Genomic DNA, 26,143 nt, shown 5'->3' with positions numbered 1-26,143 from the left:
GTTGTGGCTGAGTTTTGATAGTATCACGCAACAAAGCGCAAACTGGGAAGCATCAAGCTCGCTGTTTTACTTGAAATGACTCGAGCCCTACCCAGCTCCAAATAATAGAACACGAAAAGATTTAATTAATTTCCGAGGAGCATCTTCACTCATCTGTACTTTGCTTCTGCCCCTACTTTTTCTTCGTTTCCCTTAACCGCGTCATATCAATCTTATCGCAGTAACATATGGTGGCTTTTGATGGGCTTGCACCACTCTCTAAGTATTAGTACTATGTAACTTCTTCTACTCTTAGTTTTTTACTCGAGAAAAGTAGCAATGTAGTTCAGTCTTAGTTTCAATTTCTTCCTAAATATCTAAAGATTTTGAAACCCACTTTTACCAATCTTATTTTATTGGTGACATTATGTTGAAGCATAGCACAAAAAATTTGAATGAATTTTATAGGCTATAGTCAGTTAAGTCTTAGTTTAATTAACAAATAAAAATGGTCCACTTGTTCACTCTTTTGGCATTCTTGAAAACGATTTTTCTCCAATTAACAGGTTTCCTAGGAAACTTTGGTGGCATTGAGTTTGATAAATTGTCACAATTTATACACACTCATATACGTATGTGTATGAATGTATACATTAAGTAATTTGAACACAAAGTCATAGGAATCAATTATGAAACTTGAAATTTTTTATTTTGATTTAAACACAATCAAATATCAATAAAAAATATGCTCCTCCTATATAGTGCACCTATTTTCATTAAAATTCAAATAATTCTTGTTTTGCTTTGAGTTAGCTATTCAAATGGCACGGGAACAATTTGGAAGCGTTATGCATCAATCTCAAATAATTCTTGTTTTGCTTTCATTAAAATTCAAATAATTCGTGCATTTTGTAATTGTAATACGACTTTCAATTTCCTGCAATGTAATAATTCCAAATAAGTGTCCGCATTTTGAGCCTATAACTAATTCAATCAAATTTTAGTGCATTAACCTTACAATATATTAAGATATGGTGACATTATTTCCAAGATTCCTATTCTGTTCAATAGTTATTCAAGTTTAATTATTTTTGAGAAAATAGAACTACTCTAGGATAAGTATAAAGAGTAATTAAATTTTGGCGACTACTTTAAAGAAAGAATTAGAGATTCTATTAGACGAAGACTAAAGCATCCCCATCCATGCTCTTGACAAAGAGCATGTATGTGGGCCCGGACCCACTTTTATTAATTTTTTACTCCATGCTCTTTGGCAAGAGCACAACACTCACATTCATGCTCTTCCTCAAGGGTCCCACCATTATATTATTTAACTTAAATACTTCAATTACTAAAAACATTCCACAATATTAAATGCATTAATAATATGCGAAAAACTATTACAAATTACTAAAAAATTAAAAGTTACATAATTAAAATCCTAAAAATTAAAAATTACATAATTAGAATGCTAAAAATAAAAAAAAAATCCTAAAAATTGAGATTGAGAGAGTTGTTTGGTATAGTGTCATTTTTTGTGTTTGAAATGAGAGTATTTATAGATGAAAGTATGAATTTTGGGGTAAAAATAATGAAAAAACAAATTAAAAGTGTGGAAAAAACGGATATATTTTATTAGGAAGTGGGAAAATAATTTTTTTTATTAAATCTAAATTTTTCAGTTTTTTCAAAAAAAAAAATAATAAAAAATGATAAACCAACGGTCAACCAGAGCATGCCACGTCGGTTGTTCGTGCTCTTACCGTTGGCACGGACGTGCTCTATGCATCGAGCAGGTCTGTGTCGTTGGCAAGAGCACAGCGGCGAGCAGGGGTCTGCTCTTGCCGACGACACGAACGCCGTCCTTGCGCAAGAGCACCGATGGGCATGCTGAATCGCGGCAGCGGTGACGGAGGCAACGGCGGTTTCCTTGGCCCTTGTCGTGATGGCGATGGATATGGCCGTCGTGATGCCCAATGAAAAGAGAATAAAGTAAGCGGCGGATATGGCCACTCACTGATCTTTCAGGAATGCAATTGAGTGGCAACAAGGTCAGGAAACTCGAATTCTTGCTTGCTGAGGCGGTGGTGACTCATGCTAATTTTGTATTAAAAAGCGTCACCCACAAGTGTACGGGCTAAGTAGCATATGGCAAGCTAAAATTATCGATCATCGAAGACTAAAAGCCGGTTTGAGTATTACGATGCAACTTTGAACACTATTTAGACTACTAAAAAGGGTTTTTGGTTTTCTATAACTAAGATCAAAGAACAATTGATCAAGTAAAGACAAATAACTAAACAAGACAAACGAACGATGGTTTTCACACAAATTTGGAAAGATAGGGATATGGATCCGTTAGTATGGATCACGGGTTTCACCTAGGGGTCATGCTCATCTATTAGTTCTCATGTGTGGCTAGGAAGGTCGGGTTAATTGGTTACATCTAACTCGTGGATTAATCCCTAGTGTGGGAGTCTCCTCCATACAATTCAAGATTAACTCCCTAGAACAACGAACCCAAGTCCTCTCTCTAGCTCATGCATCTCTTGATTACATGTAACACACGTAGTTGTTGATTACCTAACCATTCTAATCATGCATCTCTCAATGTCATTAATTAGAACAAGATATATCATATTGTTTGCTAGACAATTGGATAATAAGAGCTCAATAACCAACAAAAACCAACACAAGAGATAGATAGCATAAATCAAGGATCAACCCATGAATTCCATACAAACCGCATCCCTAAGGAAAATCTAGCTACTCATGTTCAAAGATGAAACAAAAAGGAAAACAAAGCAAATGGAAAAAGACATGGATAGAAAATAGAATCTAGAACTCCCTATGGTAGAAATGATAGTGGGGAGTCTTCTCCTTCAGTCTCTTGAGAGGAGAAGCTCCTAAGCCTTCAAATCCTCTTCAAAACCTTGTTGTCTTGCTCAAAATAGTCGTGTGGGAGCTAGGGCTCAAATATGTGAAGTCCCCTTTTATATCCGAAGTGAAAAGAATGAGAAAATGGGCGTCACTAGAAATCACCCGGCCGGGCGATTTGCAAGTTGCAAAACGCCCGGTCGGGTGAACTCTCTGGATCGGCTCTGAAACGCCCGGGCCAGGCGTTTTGTCTGGTGAAACACCCGGCCAGGCGAACTCTCTGGAATCAGCCTCGTTCACTCCGTTTTGCCCGTTTTAACCTGTTTTTACTTCAAAACTCCAACAAGCTCATTACTTCATCTAATTGATGACTAAATGGGCGAAAACCTATAATAAACACCTTAATCCAACAAAAACATGAGTTAATCACCTCTAAAACCGTCCCAAACTATGAGTTTGTCAGCATGGTGCTGATTGCATTATTACTATTGGAGGGATACATAGCAATCATTACCGAGCCATTGGTGTGGCTGCCAAGTATTTGAATCTCCAATGTTTACAGATTTCAATTTAGTGTGATGTTAAAATTAAACAGTTTCGTAAAAAATGGACCAAATCCGGCCCATTTTCATTTATTCGGGACCAAATAATTCAAAAAATATTGTTATGGACCAAAATCGTAGAATCGTCATATGTTTAAGATCACTTTTGGTCCTTACTCTTGAATGAATGTATACAAACCAAACATTGGTCCCGAAACAAGGAACTTTAGGAAAGTGTCTTATAACTACTGCATTTTTATACCTTTTCCAGATAAGTGGAAAGAGCATCCACGTCCATGCTCTTGCGCAAAAGCACGGATGTGGGCCCGAACCCACCTTTATTCATTTTTAATTCCTTGCTCTTCCGCAAGAGCGCAACACCCACATTCGTGCTTTTCCGCAAGGCATGCTCTTACACTATTCATAGGTCCCGCCATTCTATTATTCAATTTAAATATTTCAATTATTAAAAACATTTCCACAATATTAAAATGCATTCAAAATACCCGAAATACTATTTCAAATTACTAAAAAATAAAAAAGTGCATAATTAAAATCCTAAAAATTAAAAATTACTACATAAATAAATTCATAAAATTAAAAATTACAAAACTAAATTCATAAAATCTAATTACTATTTTTTTTATTTTTCGGAGTATTTTTGATTTTTTACGAATCAAAAATAAAAGAATTTAACGGTACGTGTGTGATTGGGCGTCACTGCCCAACCAGAAAATGTCACGTCGCCTGCTCGTCGGCAAGGACGGTGCTCTTTGGCAAGAGCACGTCTGAACCGTCGGTAAGAGCACATCAACGAGCACGTCTCTTGCTATTGCGGAAGAGCACCGCTGCGGATGCAAACCAACGGAACAAACACTCCCCAAGTAGGTAGATCATGCTTAATTAGTTTTTTATTCAAGAAAAATTGCTTAGCCTGAGTTTCTATTTCTTCTACATATCTAGATATTTGGAAACCCATTTTTCTTTTGTAGTGATGCCATTATGTAAATATTTGAATGATTTTTTGTTTCATATTTCTAAAGAAGCTTTCCTTTATAGGCTACCAAGAAACTGACGCATGTTACCATCGTTTGCAATAAAGAATTCTCTCATCATATGGTATTTTAATCCAAAATCTAAGTCATTAGATTTGTCGATTATGATTCTTGGTGGAATCACATTCCACTTCTTTTGTCTCACTCCCATTTATTTATCTTGTAAATGCTGTCATCTTTAGTTTATTATTTTACCAAAATAATTGTCTAATCAAAGTCATGAGCAGAATTGATAATGATCATTCATCCAAAGAGAAATATTGGAACATATTCCATCCTTTGGAATATTTTTGTTTCAGAATCTAAAGAGTATTTCTCACAGTTGTACGGTGGAATGAGTTGTTGTCTTTATAACCTTAGAATTGAACTCTATGCTTTTAAATTTAGTTAGATTATTTGGGTCAGAAAATAAATTTCAGGTGGCACTAACGTAAAACATTATTATTGTAAATTTCACATTATATCAAAATGGGACAAAAATTGAGACATGTTATCTTAATTAAGGCTATATACACTGCAATAAAATAAAATGAAACAATTTTGCAATACTATTACCTTTTGACTTGGGGTCTTCTCATCATTTCACTCACCTATATGAAATTGAAATTTTGGAAATTTGAATCATGACCCTCTTTGAATGAGAAGTCAATAAGTCTTAGTTTGTCAATATAAAAATTCTTGGCATGTCATTATTTAACATAAAAATTGTCCACTTGTTTGACTCTTTTGCCATTCTTGACAACGATTTCTCTCCAATTAGCTTTAATCCTCTTCTTTTTACCCAATTTTTTTTATCATTATCCTTCCATTTTTCCATGCCAGAAAACAGGTCTCCTAGAAGACTTTGGTGACATTGATTAAGACAATTTGTCACAATTTTTATGATAGATATTGTATAAGCATTACTCACTTAATTAGAAACACCTCATCATATACGTATGTGTGTGAATCTATTCATTTAGTTATTTGAAGCAGAAGTTCATAATTATTATTTGACATTATTATTTGAATTTAAAGACAAGCAAATATCGATATTCCCCTATAGAGTATAATACTATTTCATTAAATGCATTTATGTATTTTGTTTGGAGTTAATTGTTCGTTAATGTGATACGTCATAGTAATATTGTCATCTTTCAATTTCTTGCAAAGTAATACTAGTACTTCCAAATAAGTATTCGCATTTTTAGATGGCCACAGGATTTTAGTGTGTTAATTCTATAATATATTAAAATATGGTGACATTATTATAATATCTCAAAGCTTATTAAAAGATGTAAACTTTCGTGCAACGATTTAAATTTTAATTATCACAAAAATGGTTAAAAATCAAAATCGAAGTAGCAAAATCAAATATGATGTCCATATGATTACGATTACATCAGAGTTGTTTTAATTAATATTCAGATTAAACAGTATTTGTTATTACTATATCCAACTACTAGTATTTGATTTTGTCACATTAATTAATTAAGGATTATTATAAAAAATTGAAAAATGATGGAAAGAATAGTGGTAGTATTATGAAAAGTGGAAGTGTATTTGATTTAAGAGTAAAGGTCAATTTTGGTCATAAACATATGGCTGAAATATGAATTTGGTTCAAAATATTCACTTTTTGAAAAATGGTTCCATAACAAATGAAATTTGTGTCGATCCGGTCCTTTTTTAACTGCGCCGACAATTTCCGACGGTCAACCATTAATTAGCGAATTGTTGACCGGATTAGGCTTAATATGGGATTATTAGCCACTTAATTATTTGCTAATTATTATGTTAAAAATGTATTTTCTTATTTCATTTTTGATTAATAATGAGAAATAAAATGAACAAACACTTGCGACTTTTCCACTCCCAAAAATCAAACTCAATCAACTTCTCTCTCTTCTCTCTCGACGAACTCCGACCAAAAACACTAATCAGCGATTCACCACCGATTCTGACCTCGCACGTTGTTGGCGATGACCTGGAGGTCGCCCAATCCTTACTACCGGTCCAGCAGCGAACCTGTGGATGTGAAAGCGGCGTATTCAAGGAAGAGGAAGTCCAGCCTGAAACCGCCTGAAAACGATGGTGAAGGTCAATCAGAGCCGACGGTTTGAGTTCTCCTCCTAATACCCTAATACTTCTCACAAGTTTTGTAGGACTAGCAGTTAGGAAGAAGCACAATCGAGACAAAGAAGGGCATTCAAAGTGTAATGAATACCATATTTGTTTGATGGTTGTGATGTATGTAATGAATACAAATACTAGTGTTTGTTGGTAGCTACTTTATTTTGGATTGTTGGCACCTGTGTTTTGATGGTCGGTACATGTTTTGTCATGGTGGATACTTGTTTGACACACAGAGTTTTTTTGACATCAATCGTCACTGTCATGTTTAGAATTGTGAAATGTTCAGGACGTATTTGCCATTCTTAATGAAAATATTGGACTAGTTTGACGGGTATTTTGTTGTATTTTTATGCGTCTTCTTCTTCTTCTTCAACGAACAAGCTTCGTCCTCAACGAAATAGAACCCCAAAATCAAAATTTTAAATTCGCAATCCAAATTTCAAATCCAATTTCATAACGTTCGTATGCATTACAACATCGTTGGAATTTAGGGACTTAGATTAAAATCAGAGACGTACATTCAAAACTGAAAACTAAAAATTCAAATTTCAACATCGTCATAATCTACATAGGAGCCCAAACTCACGCCTTCGTCTTCGTCGATGGGTCGCCGCTGTCGCCGGAAGCCTTGCAACACCTGGAACGACCGATATCCAATGGGTCCGACGGATTTTGTGTTGAGTTGGAGAGAAAGTAAAAAAAAATAGGGTTCATAGTGAAGAATAAGGGAAGAAACGAAAGAGAGGGAAAATTTTAAAAAGGTTGGTTTTCATTTGGTGAAATTAAAATATTTTGAATTTTATTTTTGTCTTTATTTTGAATTTAAAATATTTCACAATTTAAAAATAAAAAATATATTTGCTACGGTAATCACAAAAACCTAATTCGGTCAACAATTCGTTAATTAACGGTTGACCGTCGGAAATTGACGGCATTTTTAAAAAAGGACCGGATCGACACGCATTTAATTTATTATGAACCTATTTTTAAAAAAGGGAATATTTTAGACCAAATTTGTATTTTGCCTATATATTTAGGACTAAAATTGATGTTACCTAACAACCAACCCCGATTTTCCGCTCTTATTTTCTCACCAGAAAAAGATAGCACACCAGAAATAAAGCTGTCTCCCTCTCTCTCTCCCTCTCTCTAGGCGCGAGCGCTTCGACCGCCACACACACACCCACACAATTTCACTGCTATTCATCCGAATTCGTTGTTGGTGAATGTGACTTCAGAAATTTACGAGTTTTGAAACTCAATCGACGACGATCGTGAGCTCGGAGCTCGCTGCCATGGCGAATAATCCCGGCGAGGCCCCGTCGGACGACTTCCTCGAGCAGATTCTAGGGTTCCAGGGCTACAGTACCGGCGCCGATGAAAATTTGGCCGGAGGCGACGCGGCGGCGGCGCCTTCGCCGGCGATGATGCTGCAGCTCGGCTCGCCTCACTTGGGAGGCCCCATGGGGGTCGGTCTCGGCGGCGGATACGTCGGAGGTGGTGGTGCGGGTGCGGCGGGTTTCCCGTTGGGGTTGAGCTTGGAGCAGGGGAAAGCGGGGTTCAACGACGCCTTTGGGAGTGGGAGGAGGTTCTTCCGCGATGATGCCTTTGATTCCCGCGGCGCCGCCTCTGTTAAACCGGTACAAGTTTTGTAGAATTCGGTGTGTGAGTTCGATGAGGTTTTATCAATTAGGGCTAGTTTTTGGAAATTGAGATGATATCGATTGTTCTCCCTATGATAACTGCCACATTTTTAAGCTTGAATGTTGATTCAGTTTGGGTATTATTAGTAGAATGCAAAAGGAACTAATACTGTTATCACGTACAATTGTTTGTTCTGTAGATATTTCTTTAGCTTATGTTAGTTATTTCTTTTGTGTGTGTGTGCGCGTGAGGCTTTTGTTACTTATGATGATTATTTTGCTCTTGATATCACCGTAAGCTCAGTAGATACCTTCTCTTGAATTTGTAGGGATTTCATGGTCAGCCAATGACAAATACTGTTCCTGCAGCGCCTCAACCTCAGCCTCCTGCAGTTCGTCCAAGGGTAAGAGCTAGACGAGGCCAAGCAACAGATCCACACAGTATCGCCGAGAGGGTATGCGTAGTTGATTTTCCAGAAAATGCTCTTACAGTTGATTGCTCTGTGTGTTTTTTGTTACAATGTCGGTTGACTTAGATTTGGCCGGAACAGTAACAAATATAGAAAGATTTTGTTTGATTTCTTCAAATGGCAATGTGAAGCACTTTCTTCAGTCGTTTTATATGCTTGCAGAGGGAATAATTATTTTGATAGCTTGTGGCTAGTTGAGTTTTTTATAAGAGTGAAACTTCATGTTAATTTTTGTTGGTTGTCAACAACAATCTTGAAGGAAGTCTATGAAATGGTTTATTTTGCTAGCTGGAGGTTTAATTTAGCAAAATTCTTTTTGTAGTTGCGGAGAGAAAGAATTGCTGAAAGAATACGAGCATTGCAAGATTTAGTTCCCAGTGTCAATAAGGTAATCTTTCTCTATCTTTTACAGCATACTATAGCCTCAAACTTATCTTTTGGTGAGAGGACAAAAGCCAGAGATTTTTTAAAAAGAGTTTGTTATCACTTCTCTTCCTTTTTTTTTATTCAATGTCTCTTTTTCCGATAAAGCTTTTCACTCTATATTATTGCACGATCTACTTTCAATAAGAATATCCTCATACTTGAATGGAATATCTCCTGCAGACTGATAGAGCAGCTATGCTTGATGAAATTGTGGATTATGTGAAGTTCTTGAGGCTCCAAGTGAAGGTGTGTATGCCTTTATAGATATAATTCAGATGAAAGTGTGTAGTGTGGATTTGATGTGACTGATTTTTATAGGCATCCATAGAATTAGACGTGATGTTTTGCTACTCCTTTGGTGCTACTATTATCTTCTACATTGCTTATTGCCTGCGAAAGCTTAGTTGTTTTTATCTACTATTAACTGGTTGTCAGGTGCACCATCCTTCAACTCTCTGCTTGATTGTAATGAAAAACAGAATGGTATTTTTCAACGACGAAATAATTTTTTTTTCTCAATTATCTTTAGCCTTCGGAAAAATCATGACTGCACCACTTAATATTATGCAGTGACCTTTCCTTAAAGCACTGAAATACTTTGTCATGAGTTCCATTTATGCTGTCTAGCTTCTTTTGAGGAAGGGTGGCTTAGCCGCCAAAATCTCTTGCATAAATTCATTGGCACTTTTTTCGGCTTAACTCGTCACTATCTATATCCCAGGTGTTGAGCATGAGTAGATTGGGAGGGGCCGGTGCAGTGGCTCCACTTGTCACAGACATCCCAATATCATCTGTGGAGGTAACCAATAAGAACTATTTTCTGCAGTGAGAATCTCTCTCTATAGATAGATTTTTGATATAATCTTCATGCTCAACTTAACTTTTATAGGAAGAAGTCAGTGATGTGGGGAGAACGCAGCCAGCCTGGGAGAAGTGGTCAAACGATGGTACAGAACGACAGGTCGCTAAGCTTATGGAAGAAAACGTGGGTGCTGCAATGCAATTTCTTCAATCCAAGGCCCTCTGCCTTATGCCAATATCCCTTGCCTCCGCAATCTATGACGCCCAGCCTCCTGACACCGTGCCACTCGTGAAACCCGAGTCTAGCCCCCCGTCGTAAATCCCCCCCAGGGAGATGTGCGTGCAACTTGGTGGGGTTAGAGGTAAAAATGTCAAAGCGATGTTTTTCCATCATATGGGGTTTGGTTGCTTTGGTGATGAAAGCAGTTTAGTGGTGGGGATATGCTGGTTTTGGTAGTGGATTCGGGGACCCTTTTTCGATGGGGTGGGGGGTGTATATATAATGTAATTTTAGTGTTATTTATCTTCAGTGGAATTGAATGGTTAGAAAACTGGATAATGGTTTTATTATTATTATTTTCCCAGAAAAGTAGGACGCTTAGTCCAATGCAAACTCACTTTCTATCATTGCTTTCGCCACATTATCATAGCAATGCGCAATCCTGTTGTTGTACTTATTCATTGTTAGACTAAAAATTCAATTATAAGTCGAGAAGTTTTTAATTACCATAATTATCTCATCCGTCTTCTTTCTAATGACATGTGTGAAAATGTTGGACTATGTTAGGAATGTTAATTCATTTTATATGGTGGGTAGTGTGTTTACAGTTACTTCAATTTGTTTTTAGGGCAGAGCCGACTGAAATACTCACAGAACAACTCACTTTTTCATAGTCTCATTGATAGACGAACAATTCGCTTTTTCATAGTCTCGTTGATAGACAAACAAACACCGATGCTGCCAGAGATCACGCCATTATTTCAAGCATTTCTAAGTTTACAGTGCTTTTCAAGGCTTTGGCAGATGCATCATAATTCATTTTAGGAGATCGACAGCTTACAGATGCTTTCCAATCACTTCTCGTCATTCTATGGAACAATAATGTCAAAATCACGTCGTTCAGCAGGCATCAAGGTCCCGGCATGGAGGCGGCTTAGGCTCACCTAACAATGTAGTGTTCCCACCTTCTGGTCCGGAGTTTATGCGAGCTGCGTTTTGTGTGCCACGCTGAAATAAAAACATATATGACATGTAACTAAACATAGTAACGACATGATTGACAATCTTGATATATCAAACTATGGCTGTCTTACAGGTGGCTTCTCCCCTCTTCTCAGGGCCTCCACGATTTCGACAACTCTCTTTGGAGTGATATCTTCCTGCAACAATCAAAAGCAACCAAGGTTATTTCTGAGGCATTTCAGCTGCAAAACACAAAAATGAAAACAGACAATACTCACGTAATAGTTATAGGTATATCCCTCGGATCCGTTGGAGTAGTCAGCAACTGTGATCATTGGAGCATTCACACAAGATCCCTAATACACCAGCAATACCTCACATCATAAATTGCTTAACAAAAATCACTATAATTTAGTTATTTGTAGGGTCAGAATTTGATTAGAGCCTTAGTACTATGTCACTAATTGCATTTAGCTTCTGTTAGCAGATTAGATCATTTTATTTATACTTAATCTAATGTTATCCTTTATTTATATTAATCATATGCTGGTTATTCCATCGGAATCGCTAGACAGGAAGAAAACCAGAAGTATATACCAGCTTTTTTTTACAATTTTTTTTCTTAATATAGTATTACCACCACTTCTCTACTTTTCTAATTTCATTTATTCAATTTATAAAAAATGAAATGATGAAGCAGCAAAATCAAAGACAGCATTCCATCGCAATTCAAACATGATATGATGAATAGTAGTAACCAGTAAACAACACTGCAGCATCCCTATTAACATAAGAATGTCACCCCATAACAGAAAAGATGATTAAATGATTGGGATTGCAGATATAGTTTTTTTGCACTTAGTGATGCAGCTCAAGAGCTTAGTACTATCTAAATCATAAAACTAACACTTCCAGATTCAAACTGCTGATAAAACACCTAAGTGATTCAGACTGAACATAACTTGCTGCTGAAAGGGTGATTAGTGAAGAAACACCATCTAATTAGCAGCTCAATGAGCACAACAAGAAAAGAAATGTCTAAAAAAAATACAAGAAAAGAAATGTCTATTATAGCAAAGATTCTCATAGGATAACATACCATACATTCCATTTCTCCAACAGAAAAAAGTCCATCCTTAGTTACTTCTGCAGAATGTAAACAGAGAGCTTTAAATCAGAACAGGCTTCACAAGATTCCATGTTACAAAAAACACAAAAGGTCACAAAATAAACACACATGAAAATTGGAATAAATGAATTTACCATTGCGCTTCACTCCTAGGTGACTCAATAGTGCTGATTCAATTTCTCTAGAACCACGAATCATGCAAGGTGTAGTGCCACATACCAATAGGTGGTATTTTCCAACCTTCAATTGCCAACAGATAGCTTAGCTAATGAGAAATTCACCAAAACTTCTTATAAGCAATTTGGAACATTATAATTACCTTTGTTCTGTTGAACATTGAATAGAATGTTGCAACCTCATACACACGAATTGGAGGAACTTCAATGACTTTAGCAACCTTTAATGACGACAGAAAATTTAGATAAAATGTTGGTTTAATCATACTAATCAGGTATCACAAAACCATACAGAAGTAACAAGGATGATACATACTACTATAAGACATCACTGTCGTTATCAATATTTACTGGTTGGTGGGGAGTAGAGAGTTTGACCTATAGCCTATAGATACCCATCATAACCAGAATTATTAAGAAGAGTGAAGCAGTATATAAGCGAAGCAAGTAAGATGTGATCTTTAATAATGTAAGTTTAAGCTGAAGCAAGACATGATCCTTAATTATGTAAGTTGGGAAGTTAAGGAGACCTGTAAAAATGCTATCCTCAACGAGTCTACAGCTGCTAAAGGTAAAGTTGTGTAGACAATGCATCTCTATCAAAGGATATCCCTACACCCCTACATCGCAAATCTCTACCTTGACAGCTCAAGTAGTGTTGGCAGTTGGAAAAGGGACAATTATCATCTAACACTTTTGGTCACAGCATCAGAATGAAGCATGTTTATCCCTAAATGAAACTTTAGTTTACCACTAGTACTGTATTGCAGCATAGCACCAATATTATTTTGGCTTCCACATGAACACTTTTGTAACAAAACACCTGAGACGGACTTAGATACAATAAAAGGTATATTCAGCAGAAGACATTGATAAAAACTGATTAACATACATGATTCATTGCTGAAACCGAGAGCCAACCTCCATGTTGCTGTTGTGCAAGATCAAGCAAGGGAATGACAGCAGATTGTTTATAATTTGAAGGATAGTGGGACAATATCTCCTTAACCTGTGCAATTAAAAAGGTTTATATGAATAAAGAGACATATTGTCTGTGCTAAGCTATAACAAAGCATATCTTATCCATAGTTTCTAACTTTCTATCAGCATAAGTTACCCATAACTGCCTCAGTGATTATCAATCAAATGTGCTACTGGGAGGCATTTTTCACATTGCAACCAAAAAGTCTAGGTTGATTTACATAATTGGACACAGATACCAAAAGAACAATGCTAAACTATAAATATTAACCTAGATTGATTGCCAACATAAAATTTAGCCTTAGAATCTTATGAGATGAAAAAAAGTAATTAGAAAAAAAAAACTCCATAACCTATCAACAGATGTCATAGAAACAAACAGATCATCAGCATTGACAACTGTAATTGACCAAAGCAAACACCATTTCTCCCTTAAAACAGCTAAAATCAAACACCATTCCTCTCCTTTAAACTAGCTATTACTATAAAATAGCAAGCAATGATACGCCATTTGTGCATTCAAATTCCAAAAAAGGAACCAAAAACAGCAATAATCAGAAACAGCCAATACTGAATACAACTTACCTTTTCCTTGTTCTTTTCCGAGAATTCCCACGGAAGGTCTGGATTATTATCCGGACTATCAAGATGCTGAAATACACACAAAAATGATAAATCAGGTCTCTACCAGCTGAATTCAGACAATCGGCAACAAATGCTAGAGAAATCTCAGCAAGTAAATCAAATTAAACATAAAAAAAAAACTCACATAGTTAAGCGCAGTCGAGAACGATCGCGATGCCTGCACAAAACACAATTTAAGATCGGAAATAGAATAAATATAGAACACACAAAAAAAAATCAATAATGAAGAAAAAAACCTGTGGCTGAGGGAAAGCTTGACGAAGCTCGACAAAGCGTTGGGCGGCGAGACGGCGCAGCATTTTTCCGTTCAATCCGAAGGATTCTTAGGTGAAATTGAAAAAGAGAGAGATTAGTTGTGAGAGTTGAAGAATTTAGAAATTGAGGGGTGCGAGTGTGGAAGTCTAACATTAACGAGGTGCGCACTGCGCCACAGTTCAGACGCGTGTTCCACACACGACCACAATTTGGATCGGCCCAATTAATTAAATTTATGGGCTTACCACATTTTACAGGCCCCTCACATTAAAATTCTTTGTAATGTTTCATTTATTTATTTTGAGTATATGGTCGATTTTGTGTTGAACATACAAAGTAATTTATAACTATTCGAGTAAAGCAAAATTAATAGTTATGCATGACTTACAAGCAAAGTATGATGATTGTCAAAATTTTGGGAAAATGAAAATATTAACACAATTTTTTAATGTAATAGTATCATATTAGGCATAATTAATAGTTATGCATGACTTGTATGATGATTGTCAAAATTTGGGAAAATGAAAATATTAACACAATTCAAACGAATTCGATGTTACAGTCTCTGTCAGTCAGTTATAGATTGCGAGAAACAACAACCAATATAATAACTCACCAGTCAATATGGTAGCGGCGCACTAGACACGATGCGAAGGTTACTCGCTACGAAAGAATAGAGGAGGTCCTAGCAATTTTGGGTTCAACATTCTCATATTGGAGAGGGAATTAAAAGCAAAAATGTGTTTCTTGATTCTATACTTAAGACTTTGAGACTAGGTGTGCCTGTTTACAATTTTGGGTTCCAGTTATTTTTTAAAGATTATCAATAATGGATTTTTATTATTCTCAAAATAAGTTGTACCTCGACCAGTAATGGATTCTTATCTTTGCATTGGGTTGTACAGGTTGAACATTATAAAATTAAAAGAGATACTTCGTAGTTCTTTACTCCACAATCGTATAACAATAATAAAATATTCCCTCCGTCCCGCTTTAGCAGTTCCTATTACTTTTCTACTGTAAAAATGATAATAAATAGTTAAAGTGGAGAAATGGCAAAGTAAGAGAGAGAATAATATAAAGAAGAGTCTTATCTACATTATCCTCTCTCTTACTTTACTAACTATTTATATTATTTTTATAAAATAGGTGCACAAAAGTAACGGGGATTACTAAAGCGGGACGAAGGGCAGTGGCGGACACAGTAAGGAGGGAGGAAGGGCTTAAGCCCCTCCCAAAAACTATTTTTTTTTAATTTTTTTCTACTTAATTTTTTTGAAAAAATTCTAAAACACTCTTTAGCCCCTGCTAAGTTAATCGTATTAGAGAGTAAATAATCAAAAATGGAATAACAAAAGGGGCTGAACTGAGTTTTTGGAATTAAAATTGCAAAGGTGAATTTTTTGAGATGAAAAGGGTTGTCAGCGTTTTGAGGAAGAAGACACATTTTTACAAAAGTTAACAATATTATATTAGTAATAGTAAAAAGTTTTATCGAACGAAGTGTAGATATTGAGACTAGTTCTAATAAACTGCCTTGTTTCACAAACACAAAAGTAAAATCAATTTAAAAATTTTAATAAAGTTTTCTGTTTACAACATTCTAAATTGATAATTTAGCTTTTTTACCAAAAATTTAACACAATATTATTTTAGAGAGTGTAACAACATTCTAAATTGATAATTTAGCCTTTATTAGCCAAAAATTTGCCACAATATTTTCAGTCATTTACAAAAAGAATTGATAAGTATATTTATAATAATATATTTAATGTGTTGTTTTCTCTATGTAAATTGGCGACTATTCACGTAGTATTTGATTTGAGTTTAAGAATTGGTGTATTTAGTTGGATTTAGAGTTTAGTTCAAATTTAATTTTAATATTATCTATCTTTTGTTTATATTTACGGCATGGTTATATTTTAAATTATATACTCCTTTAGAATAAGATATACTCTCTTCGTCCATGAAATGTTGTATACTTTTGTCATTTCAGTACGTCCGTGAAATGTTGTCCACTTTGCATTTTTTTCGATATTTAGTAAATGAAGCACTTTTTCCACTAACTCATTATATTCACATTCTATTATAAAACTAATACTATTATATTCCACGTTCCACTAACTTTTTTCATTAATTTTTCTTCACATTTCTTAAAACATGCGCCGAGTTAAATGTGGAAAACATTTCGCGGACAAAGGGAGTAATATTTATTCGTTTTTGGGGCTGTATTTGTATTTTTTTAATATATTATTTTTATTAAATATATTTATTTATTTATTGAGTATAATATATAGTGTAATGGAGCCCCCGCCAACAATATTTTCTGTATCCGCCACTGACGAAGGGAGTAATAATAATCACAACGGATGGGGAAAGCAATACCCGACCCGACTCCGCCTAGCTACCAACCTTAAGGGTCTCTCGCTCTCGTGCTCGGTTGCTTAATTAGGCATTAGGGATTTCAATTCGATCATGTTAGTATTTTCTATCGTTACGGAAACTCAACCATGCAATTATAGGTCATGTTGAGAAAGAGCACACGTCTAGCTAAACTAAGAGAAGTAAGCGATTGATTTCCATAGAATAATAGGAGTAGAACACACACGATCAATAACAATCCTTCAAGGAGGAATATATTTAGTAATTTTCGATCGATTTATCATGTTTGTATAATAATTGTATCTTCTCAATAAAAAAAATTAACAAAAAAGAAATTGAATTTTATTATGAAAAATGGGTTTTACAAACAGATCTACCCATAAATTACCACAGTAGTAATATTTTATGATATTATGTGGAGTAATTTTTAAAAAATCGTAAAAAAAACTCAAAAAACACAATCCAATTTTCGATCTAATTGTATTAAATGGAGTATCGTATAGTGTAACGCTAACTCTATATCTGTAAATACATTACAAATTTCCCCAAATTCATTTAAAAGAAGAATAAAGACTATACACATGTCTTCAAAAACTCTCTGAAATCTTGCATGTGAGAATTCAAAACACGTCCACTGTGTGTGTTGTGCGTGTGGATCTACAGGCAGCCCAACCCTCTCGCCTCTGATCCTTTCATGATTCTCATCCTTTTGCAAGATGTCACAAACATCTCCCATGGAACATCCCCAACCAGCATCCAATCCCCATCCTTATCTTCATACGTCGGCGCAAACTCAGATCCGTCGTATCCTTCTCTCTCCGAATACACTCCTGAATCAAATCGGAACAAAAACAAAATTCAAAATCCAATCCATGAGTGAGAGAGATTTGTTAGATTTGTATGAATTGATTTGTACCTATGGTGCACTTGAACATGCTCTGCAAAGCCTTGAGCAGATCGAGGTAATTCGTGTAAAACTTGAGATCGATCTTCCTCAGGTATGGAGCTCCATCCATGCTCACCTTCACGAACATCGCCGAGCCGTCCGATGACGACTCCGCCTTCTTCTGCAGAATGTTTTTCCGGTAGGATCTCACCGGCGGCCATCCAACCACTTGCGCCCTAAGCAAATCACCAAATCAAACCGATAAGCCTCCGATCCACACACATACAGATCTCAAACACGAAAAAATAAATAAATCAGAAACTAACTTTTGAGCTGGCACAACGGACTCCTGCTGCGGATCGCATGAATCGTCCATCTCAGAAGAAGATCTCTTGTTGCTAACACTTATTATCTTCGCCTCCGATCGGTCTCTTCCTGGCAAACCTAATCTGAGCTCCGTCGCTACTGAAGTTTCCATTTCCCTTGATGATTTCTGCGAAAAACAATTTGATTTTGAATTTTGTTGAGGAAATTGAGGTGTGGAGAAGGAATGAGGAGTGGAAATGTTGGGTGCGGGAGGTTTATAGGAAGTTATTCCGCGCGTGTGCGGGCCCACGCGCTGGAGAGAGGGGGGGGGGACAGGGAGTTATGATTGGAGAGAGAGGTGTTGGGGGAAAGAAGGGCAAATTTGATGCGGAGGGGACAATCCCAACCGCTACTATTCAAAGCTGTGGACCGGGATGATCCGACGGCCCCAGCCGCTCTTCCAATCGGGACCGTTGGATCGTCTATTCTATTTTGTTCTATTATAATTTAAAATTAAATAGGAGAAAATAAAGTAAAGGAGGATAGAAAATTTATACAAATTCTCTAACCATGCATAAAACACCGACGTCTTATGGCAATGCTTCGAAATGATGTTATTATTATGTTCAAATAAATATTTTATCTATTTTTATTTTCTTTTATATATTTTTAATTAGATAATGAACGTTCTAAGCAATTACAAAGGCATGATTTTGTAAACATGTGAGATAATTATAAATAAATATTTTTTGATTTAATTATTTCTTTTGTTATGGAGTACTACTACTTTTTGCGTCTGAAAAATAGTAGTGTGTAGAGGGCAAAACTAGCAAAATAGAGGCTCATAATGTTTGAAAATATAATTTTGGTATAGTTAATTTGACTTCGGCGTTCAACACAATGTTTTTAGAATTTCTTGTGTTTCCTGATAAGAATAGAATAAATTTAGACATCAACTCACCACTATATATATTGTCTGAATATATTAGGGAAAAAACTATAGGGCGTAGCAAACTTTCATGAAATCTAGAATGTTTCTTTAGAGTGGGAATAAGAGAAAAATATACTAAATATTTTTATCACACCACTTTATTTTATCAAATATTCTCAAGATTGTGAAGTGTAAAAAGAATTTTAACACGGCAAGTCGTCAACATTTTATGATAATATTATCATCAATTGAAAGGGAAAATAATGTTATACATGTCGCGCATGAAAACTATCCATCATAATTACAGAATATGTGTAAAATAAACAGTTATAAAATATAGTACTACTATCATTCTGAAAAAAGAAGGCCTGCTCAAGGGTTTCATATCTGCTTTTTTTTAAATATTGAATTTTGTTCGATGGAAAAATACAGTTGAATTTCATAATAAAATACCTTGTAAAAGTAAGTTGTACTTATATATAATCAACATACTAGTATTATGGAACTAAGTTTTATTTTAATTTGTGCAATTTTATCCGATGAAATTCTCTATTAAAATTGATGAGCTATAAATCCAAAATGCTTCACTTTTTAGATCGTCAAAGATCGTAAATAATTTGTACTACAAATCACAGGTTATTTTAGCAATGAAAAATCTGAAAGAGACTCGTACTCTCTGTGCCAAGAAAATTAAGTCATTTTTATTTTAGACTTATTTTGAAAAGTAAAGTAAAAATAAGAATAATATAAATAAAACTCTTTTCTATACTATTCTTACTTTAATTTTATTATTCATATATTTATTTATATATAATTGTTTTAAAATAAGTAAAAAAAGAATGACTCAATTAAATTAGAACATAAATACTACTATTACATCATTTATTTAAACCATTTTTTCCAAATAAATCATACTGCACTTCATAATGTAGTAGTAAAAATAAAAAAAATAAGGGATAATAAGAGCATCTCCAGTAAGACTGGACGTCAAATAGCCCTCACATAGCCTTCACACTGCCACATCATCAGCACTACAATTCTCCTGCCACATCAACTTGCCACATCAACTGGACATCAAATAGCCCTCACATGCCTTCACACTACCTATCCACATCACTAATAACAATTACGTATATAATTTAATTTACACGCGTATCAACATACAGAATTTAATTTACGAGACAAATACGGAAAATTCGAATAATAATATTAAAACTTAAAAAGTACATTAATTTTAAAAAAAAAGTACAATAATTTTTAAAAAAGTACAAAAATTAAAAAGTACATTAATTTAAAAAAATAAAACAAAATCACTCCTCGCCGCTGTCCTCGTCTCCGTCGTCGCCCGGCGCTTCTTCACCGTCGCCGCCGCCGCCTCCGTCGCCACCTACGCCGCGGCTATTCCCGCCGGTGTCCCTCCTCATCGCCTCCAATTCTTCACGCCGTAGTCACTGGAGTACCTTCGTAGTTGTTCTCCATTGCTCGTTATTGATCTTGAACAGAAAGTAAGGTAGAGAGAGTACTCGTTAAAACAAGTGGTGCGAATGAAAATGACGTTCAAAGCGCGTATATATAGTGTTTTCGAAAAAAAAAATTAAATTTGACGCCGGTTTGACGCCGAATAGGGGTCCTACAATGGCGCCGTGAGGATCGGTGTCGGAACCGGCGTCATCGCGCGAATCGGCATGGCCATGCCGATTTTGACGCCGATTTCGCCGACGCCGGTTCCAATGGTTCGGCGTCAGAACCGGCGTCGGCGAAAAATCGGCGTCGCGATTTTGACGCCGGCATTGGAGATGCTCTAAATTTTCTTTGGGCAGTGCATGTGAGGTGGGCCCCAAGGGTGTCGGCATGTGAGTTGTGAAGTGAGAGGGCCCCACTTTGAGGAATGGTCGTATGATATTAGCATGACCATGTGACATGCCACATACATCATATCCACACGCATGCATTGCCCAACTCTAATTCTACCCAACATTTTATCTCATAATTCAGCCATATAATTGAGATATTAAAATAGTTTCTATAATGTGTCGGGTGAAATTATCTCATATATATTTATTATTTAAGTTACATTGTATTTATAAATCGATTACACATAAATGTAGGACGAGTCCCGTCTAATTTCATGATGATGGGTTTACACTTTTTTTTGCTTAATTTCACAATTACATGTAGATGAATGAACTTTTTAATATTTTTATTTGCAAATATATTGATATTCAGTTAAAATCATAAAATATACTATCAATTTTTAAATTAATATTAATGTGTTGATTCATGAATTATAGCTTTGACTCAATATCAACACTAATATGTTTTATTATGTTAAGTGATATTAACGTATCATAAAATTGATATGATTTTCAATTTTCAAATTTTATTTTTAAAAATAAATAAATTATCTCACTAACATCAATCCCCCTAAACTAAGTCTTTGTTTATATGTTATCAAATTTTTATATGGGTTATATATAATTTATACTCTTAAAGAATACTTTAAATATTAAAAATTAAAAATTTAAAAGAGGTAAATTTTCATCAATAATTTTTAGACTAATAAGCTAGCTTAAAATCAAATATGGAGTACTATTTAGAATTACAATTGACAATTTTTAACCGATAAACTTTTAGCACGATTAACTCGCATCCAATTAATCTCGATTCCTAATATGGAGTGCTATTTAGAATTACAATTTACAATTATTATAATCTTTTTAAATTTTAAATAGCCATCGATCTAAAATCATAATACAAAAACGATGCGACGTGGCAAACTTTGTGGATTATAAAAATAAACACAATTGAAAAGCGTACATAGGATTCTTAATGATGGAAAAATGGAAATTATTTCAAAGGGCCAAATTCAAAGTCATAATCAGTGGGTATGTGTAATTTGATCATTCTTAATAAATTGGGTGGAATAATCAACACATGCAATTATGCATTTTTGCGCATTAGTCGGTAATTAGTAAATTTGGATTAGTTCATTGAATTTGAATCAATTATCCCTTCTTAATTAAACAAGCTAAGAATACTACGTGATAATTAAACTTGTCGCCCAAATGCTATACAATTGACCACACAGTAATAAATAATAATAGTCCTACTTATAAAGCTAAAAGTGCTCAAACCGCTCGAGAAGGAAGGTGAGCACATCGATTAAGTAACAACACAAACAAAACACACACTCTGATATCTATAATAAAATAAAAGATAATTTGTTTCTCATATAATATCTTGAATTTTAATCGTAAGCAAAATTTCTATAAGAGAAATTAAATTATTTAAAAATATTTTTTCAATAAAATTTAAAAATACAGTCTCTACCCAAGTTTTTCTAAGTCTGCCCCTACCTAAGACAAAAAAAGAGCCAATGAAGACATGACTACCGAGCAAATCACTAGGGGAATGCCCATTGATGTACCCAGTTGGGATCGAGCGGGTCGACCGATCTCGCCGTCGGCCCATGAGCATCCATTAATCAGCCTCCGACACCACGTCAACTTTACCTTTGACTCAATCATCTTTTACTGTTATAAGAATTTCGGGAACAAAGTGTGAGTAGATACAAAAACAAAACGAAACAAGACGCTTCATCAATCCAAACGTCAGCAGGTTATGCGAATGAATTTTAACCCGACAAGTTTCATTTCACCTAATAAGAAAGCAGCATGTTTCACTATGTGTCACCTTACTTGAGCAGGATCTGCCATGTCTGGACGATGAACTCAGGCTGCCTGGCTAGAGTTGTGATTAACAGCACCATGGGTCAGTTCTCTGGCTCGTTGTGCAGTAGATGATCGTTCTACGCATGACCCTTGGTCCTAGCTTGGATGGCCTGGCAGTTGTCTGACGGACTTCTCTAACGATTTGCAATTCACCCAAATACAGTAAACAATACTATGAATAATCATTTTTCATTAGAGGATGTAAATTTTAAGTGTAGGCATTGAGATATGTATTCAATAAGTAAAAACAAGAAAAGAAAAAAAAATCGTAGGCTTATTTTATGTAGATGTGTAGTATATTTCAAATTATTTCTTAGCCAACCATGTAAGTAAATATCAAGAAATACAAAAATTATCATGTAAGAAAATACATAAATTGTTAGTATTTCACATCCATTGTCACGTTCCCATCGAATCCGTCAGTTTTCACGGGTGAAATAGTAGTACGGCAGCAATGAATGCTAAAAGAATTGAATTGTCCATACATTACCTTTTCCTTCTACACCTGACTTTCATAAATTTTTTGTCCATTCTTACAATTGATAGGAGCCTTGGAGCATCACCGACACGGTGATTCTTGTTCCGGCAGGATTCGACGGCAGGGGATTGAGCTGCGGGTGGCTGCACGGGACGGGAATCACTACACGAAGGGAAGAAGGCAGAGTGTGCACTACGGTTAAAGTACATTCGTCGAGTGTGCACTACGTAATTAAGAAAAAATAGTACTCTTAAGTTATGAATATTGTGTAACATTATCTTAGATTGAAAAATATTTTTGTAAGTTTAATAAAAACAAATTAATGATTTTATTTAATGCACAAATATTTGGTTTATAATATTAAGTCTTTATACTTATTACAAAGAGATGGTTTGATTACATATAATAGTCTTAGAAAAATTTAAGCGTTTCATTTAATCGCTAAATAAATTAATATTACGTGAATCAAACCACGACAAATTATACATCATGATCAATCTAATTCCTTGTTTAGTTAGCATTTAAATCTATCCATGTATTTCAATTGTGCCCACGAATTTCAGTTTAGCAATTAAATATGACGTGAATCGCTAGGAAATTCAAAACCTCTAATTCCAAAAAAATAGTTGGCAGCTGTTGTTTTTAATAATATTTGGGACATACATAGCAATTACGAAAATGAAATTATCTAAGTATGTTGGTTGTCGATATTTGTAAATCAAATCAAGAGAGACAATTTTTAATTGCTATTTTTCGAACCACTAGAAAGTTGGAAATGCTAAGCGTACATAATCACACCGTTTCATGAATAATCGAAGGTTTAATTACGTATCTATTTCATTTAATTTACTCTAATAAAAATATAAAATGGTGAAAATAAGGAAATGATGAAATTAGATGTTCCTTGAACAATGCTAACTTCTTAGTTTGCGAGTTCTGTGAAATGTCAATTTTTGGTATATCCTTTGTTTTGAACACTTACTTTGCCTTTTTTATACTATTCTCACTTTTACTTTACTATTCATCAGCTTTAACTATTTATCCGTACAAATTTTTTCATAACAAATCCCAAAGAGAAGCAACTCAATTTTCTTGGGACAGAGAGTAAATCTTTTAATTCATGTCCACCTATAATTTTCAAATTTCAACTCAGATACAATTTTACCCAAAAAAAATAAAAAACTATGCAATAAATGTAAACAAGTCCAAATTTTATACTTTTTTATTTGGTTAATTGTGAAACAAAACTTGATCAAAATTCATGGCTTTCCAAAGAGTCATTGAAGATAATGTATAGCCAGCCTCCTATGGACGAAACAATCCACTTGCATGCATGGGTAGACCTTGTTTGCCAGTTCTTGAATTCCCAAAGTACAACTCACACTATGGTAGAAACTGGAAAGTACAACACAGCTTTGCAGCATTAAGTTTGGACAACTAATTATGTTTTCACATTTGGCTTTGTTTGGACCAAACTGATTTGCTGGCACTCTTCACCACCCAACCCCTCTAATATTTCTTCATACAAATACAAAATTTTGGACCACAGACAAACAGGGCCTACTTCACCATCATTATTTAGATCTAGACTTTGAATATTTGTTTGGGATGCTTGTTTTCTCCTACACCACTCATACATATTCTTCAAAATCAATCCTTATCCTTATTGTGGACCTCCATCCACAGCTATTTGGATTCAATTATTTATTGCAATTCTTGGTTCTCTAATTCTACAATTCATCTTCTGTCACATTTAAATGAAATGAAAAGAAATGAATAGTTTATGTTTGAGACTATTGAATTTTGGACAATGTTGATGGTTTTGCTAGCATAGGTTCATCTCCCCCACCCTGGAGTGATGATTATAATTAATGCACAAACACATACAAGATTTATTTAATCGTAGTATTAAATTTAAATTATGATAAATGAGTCACACTAATTCTTGACGGTTCATTAATCTAGACACTTCTCATTCTAAAATATAAATGCATCTAAGTTGTCTACTAGTATATTATTTGGTTCAGTTAAATAGATAAAGATTGAGTATTATAAATATTGTTTGATTGGATAAATACAATCCGACACATAATCTCGAGACAATGTTACATATAACTATTCTCGGCATTATTCGTGCGAGTAGTCCAAGACCAAATCAATTCCAACAAATATTATGACAATTTAATCTTGAGCAATCGAATACGTCTATAAATAGCTAATTATTACTCCTATAGTAATATTTCCATTACACCAGTTCTGACCTTATATGATCGGACACACATAAAGGTGAGGTCATCATTGACCATAAGTGATTTCGTAAAACCCATTAATTGGCTCAACAACCCATGACAGTTTCGCTTCTGACCCACGACAGTTCCTCTTTCGCTCCAACTATACTCGTTATCTGTCTTGATTGATTACCAATTTACCATTACACAAACTATGTAACAATAATATATAATAGGGTTTAGGGTTGAATACAAGATGTGGTGAAATGGGAATTGGATAATCAAATGAATAAGATGCAATGGATTTGGTATTTGGATGGAAGGAATCCTAGGTGGATGGAAAGCACAGCATTGAATAAGAGATATACTACACACGTGTGAGTCATTAATGCTGTGGGCCTTCCCACACGTGGGTATAGGTGTCGATTTGGACTTTGGTGTCAATTATGGCCCATTTTGTCTTCTCCAAAAAGGGCCCACTTACACAAACATGTGGATTTTATGTCCAATTTCTTATATATTGGGCCCTTGCATTTTGTATAATTGGTTGGGAAGACGACACACAAATAGAGGGTATACATATATAATTATATTAAATAGTCTTTAATTATTTACGAGCATCTTCCATTAGATTAGATAGTCGTTAATTATTTATGAGCATCTTCCGTGAACATCACTGATATGTATTCCATGTGAAATAAAAGTTTCTGTCCCATAAAAGGTTTCATATTTCATCATATCACGAGTTTTAATAAAAGTTAAGTACTCCATAGGTTTATAATTGACGAAAATTTATTGTGCAATGAAATATGGATTTTAAGTGACATTTCTTTGTTACATGTTTTTAGTAGAGATGCAAAATCGAAATATGTCTCATCCGTACTAAGATGTATAGAAAAAGGTCTCCGACCACAAAAAATTTAC

The 26,143-nt window shown here is 34.9% G+C and overlaps 3 protein-coding genes and 1 long non-coding RNA gene across 4 annotated transcripts; 1 reads left to right on the top strand and 3 right to left on the bottom strand.

The window, feature by feature from the left end:
- The first annotated feature begins 7,642 nt into the window (after nt 1-7,642).
- Nucleotides 7,643-10,535, top strand: LOC121755503 (transcription factor UNE12-like). Its single transcript, XM_042150802.1, has 6 exons — nt 7,643-8,208; nt 8,541-8,666; nt 9,004-9,069; nt 9,288-9,353; nt 9,829-9,906; nt 9,997-10,535. Exons 1-6 carry the CDS (start codon nt 7,864-7,866, stop codon nt 10,225-10,227), a joined length of 912 nt encoding a protein of 303 aa, XP_042006736.1. The 5' UTR covers nt 7,643-7,863; the 3' UTR covers nt 10,228-10,535.
- A 238-nt stretch (nt 10,536-10,773) lies between these two features.
- On the bottom strand, nt 10,774-14,392 carry LOC121755513 (NADH dehydrogenase [ubiquinone] flavoprotein 2, mitochondrial-like). The gene is made up of 10 exons (XM_042150813.1): nt 14,259-14,392; nt 14,147-14,179; nt 13,963-14,028; nt 13,289-13,405; nt 12,540-12,617; nt 12,355-12,460; nt 12,191-12,237; nt 11,370-11,447; nt 11,223-11,288; nt 10,774-11,136 (listed from the first exon to the last, which is right to left on the bottom strand). The coding sequence occupies exons 1-10, from the start codon at nt 14,319-14,321 to the stop codon at nt 11,029-11,031; spliced, it is 762 nt and encodes a 253-aa protein (XP_042006747.1). The 5' UTR covers nt 14,322-14,392; the 3' UTR covers nt 10,774-11,028.
- Nucleotides 14,393-17,112: 2,720 nt separating this feature from the next.
- LOC121755521 (auxin-induced protein 22D-like) lies at nt 17,113-18,111 on the bottom strand. The gene is made up of 3 exons (XM_042150825.1): nt 17,872-18,111; nt 17,576-17,781; nt 17,113-17,489 (listed from the first exon to the last, which is right to left on the bottom strand). Exons 1-3 carry the CDS (start codon nt 18,021-18,023, stop codon nt 17,317-17,319), a joined length of 531 nt encoding a protein of 176 aa, XP_042006759.1. The 5' UTR covers nt 18,024-18,111; the 3' UTR covers nt 17,113-17,316.
- Nucleotides 18,112-22,045: 3,934 nt separating this feature from the next.
- Nucleotides 22,046-22,995, bottom strand: LOC121803509. Its single transcript, XR_006051039.1, has 2 exons — nt 22,476-22,995; nt 22,046-22,315 (listed from the first exon to the last, which is right to left on the bottom strand). It is a non-coding gene; the product is annotated as an uncharacterized LOC121803509 (long non-coding RNA).
- Nucleotides 22,996-26,143: the final 3,148 nt, after the last annotated feature.

The sequence above is a fragment of the Salvia splendens genome, chromosome 1 (assembly GCF_004379255.2).
Source record: "Salvia splendens isolate huo1 chromosome 1, SspV2, whole genome shotgun sequence".
Classification (NCBI taxonomy): Eukaryota; Viridiplantae; Streptophyta; class Magnoliopsida; order Lamiales; family Lamiaceae; genus Salvia; species Salvia splendens.
This window is presented reverse-complemented; position numbering and strand designations above follow the sequence as displayed.

Coding starts and splice junctions, on each gene's coding strand:
- LOC121755503 (XM_042150802.1), top strand. CDS start 7,864: ATGGCGAATAATCCCGGCGAGGCCCCGTCGGACGACTTCCTCGAGCAG. Junction 8,209..8,540: donor GCGCCGCCTCTGTTAAACCG/GTACAAGTTTTG, acceptor TTGAATTTGTAG/GGATTTCATGGTCAGCCAAT. Junction 9,907..9,996: donor TCCCAATATCATCTGTGGAG/GTAACCAATAAG, acceptor TAACTTTTATAG/GAAGAAGTCAGTGATGTGGG.
- LOC121755513 (XM_042150813.1), bottom strand. CDS start 14,321: ATGCTGCGCCGTCTCGCCGCCCAACGCTTTGTCGAGCTTCGTCAAGCT. Junction 14,029..14,146: donor TCTCGACTGCGCTTAACTAT/GTGAGTTTTTTT, acceptor TGTGTATTTCAG/CATCTTGATAGTCCGGATAA. Junction 12,461..12,539: donor CAATGTTCAACAGAACAAAG/GTAATTATAATG, acceptor TGGCAATTGAAG/GTTGGAAAATACCACCTATT.
- LOC121755521 (XM_042150825.1), bottom strand. CDS start 18,023: ATGGAAACTTCAGTAGCGACGGAGCTCAGATTAGGTTTGCCAGGAAGA. Junction 17,782..17,871: donor TCCGTTGTGCCAGCTCAAAA/GTTAGTTTCTGA, acceptor TGATTTGCTTAG/GGCGCAAGTGGTTGGATGGC. Junction 17,490..17,575: donor CATGTTCAAGTGCACCATAG/GTACAAATCAAT, acceptor GATTTGATTCAG/GAGTGTATTCGGAGAGAGAA.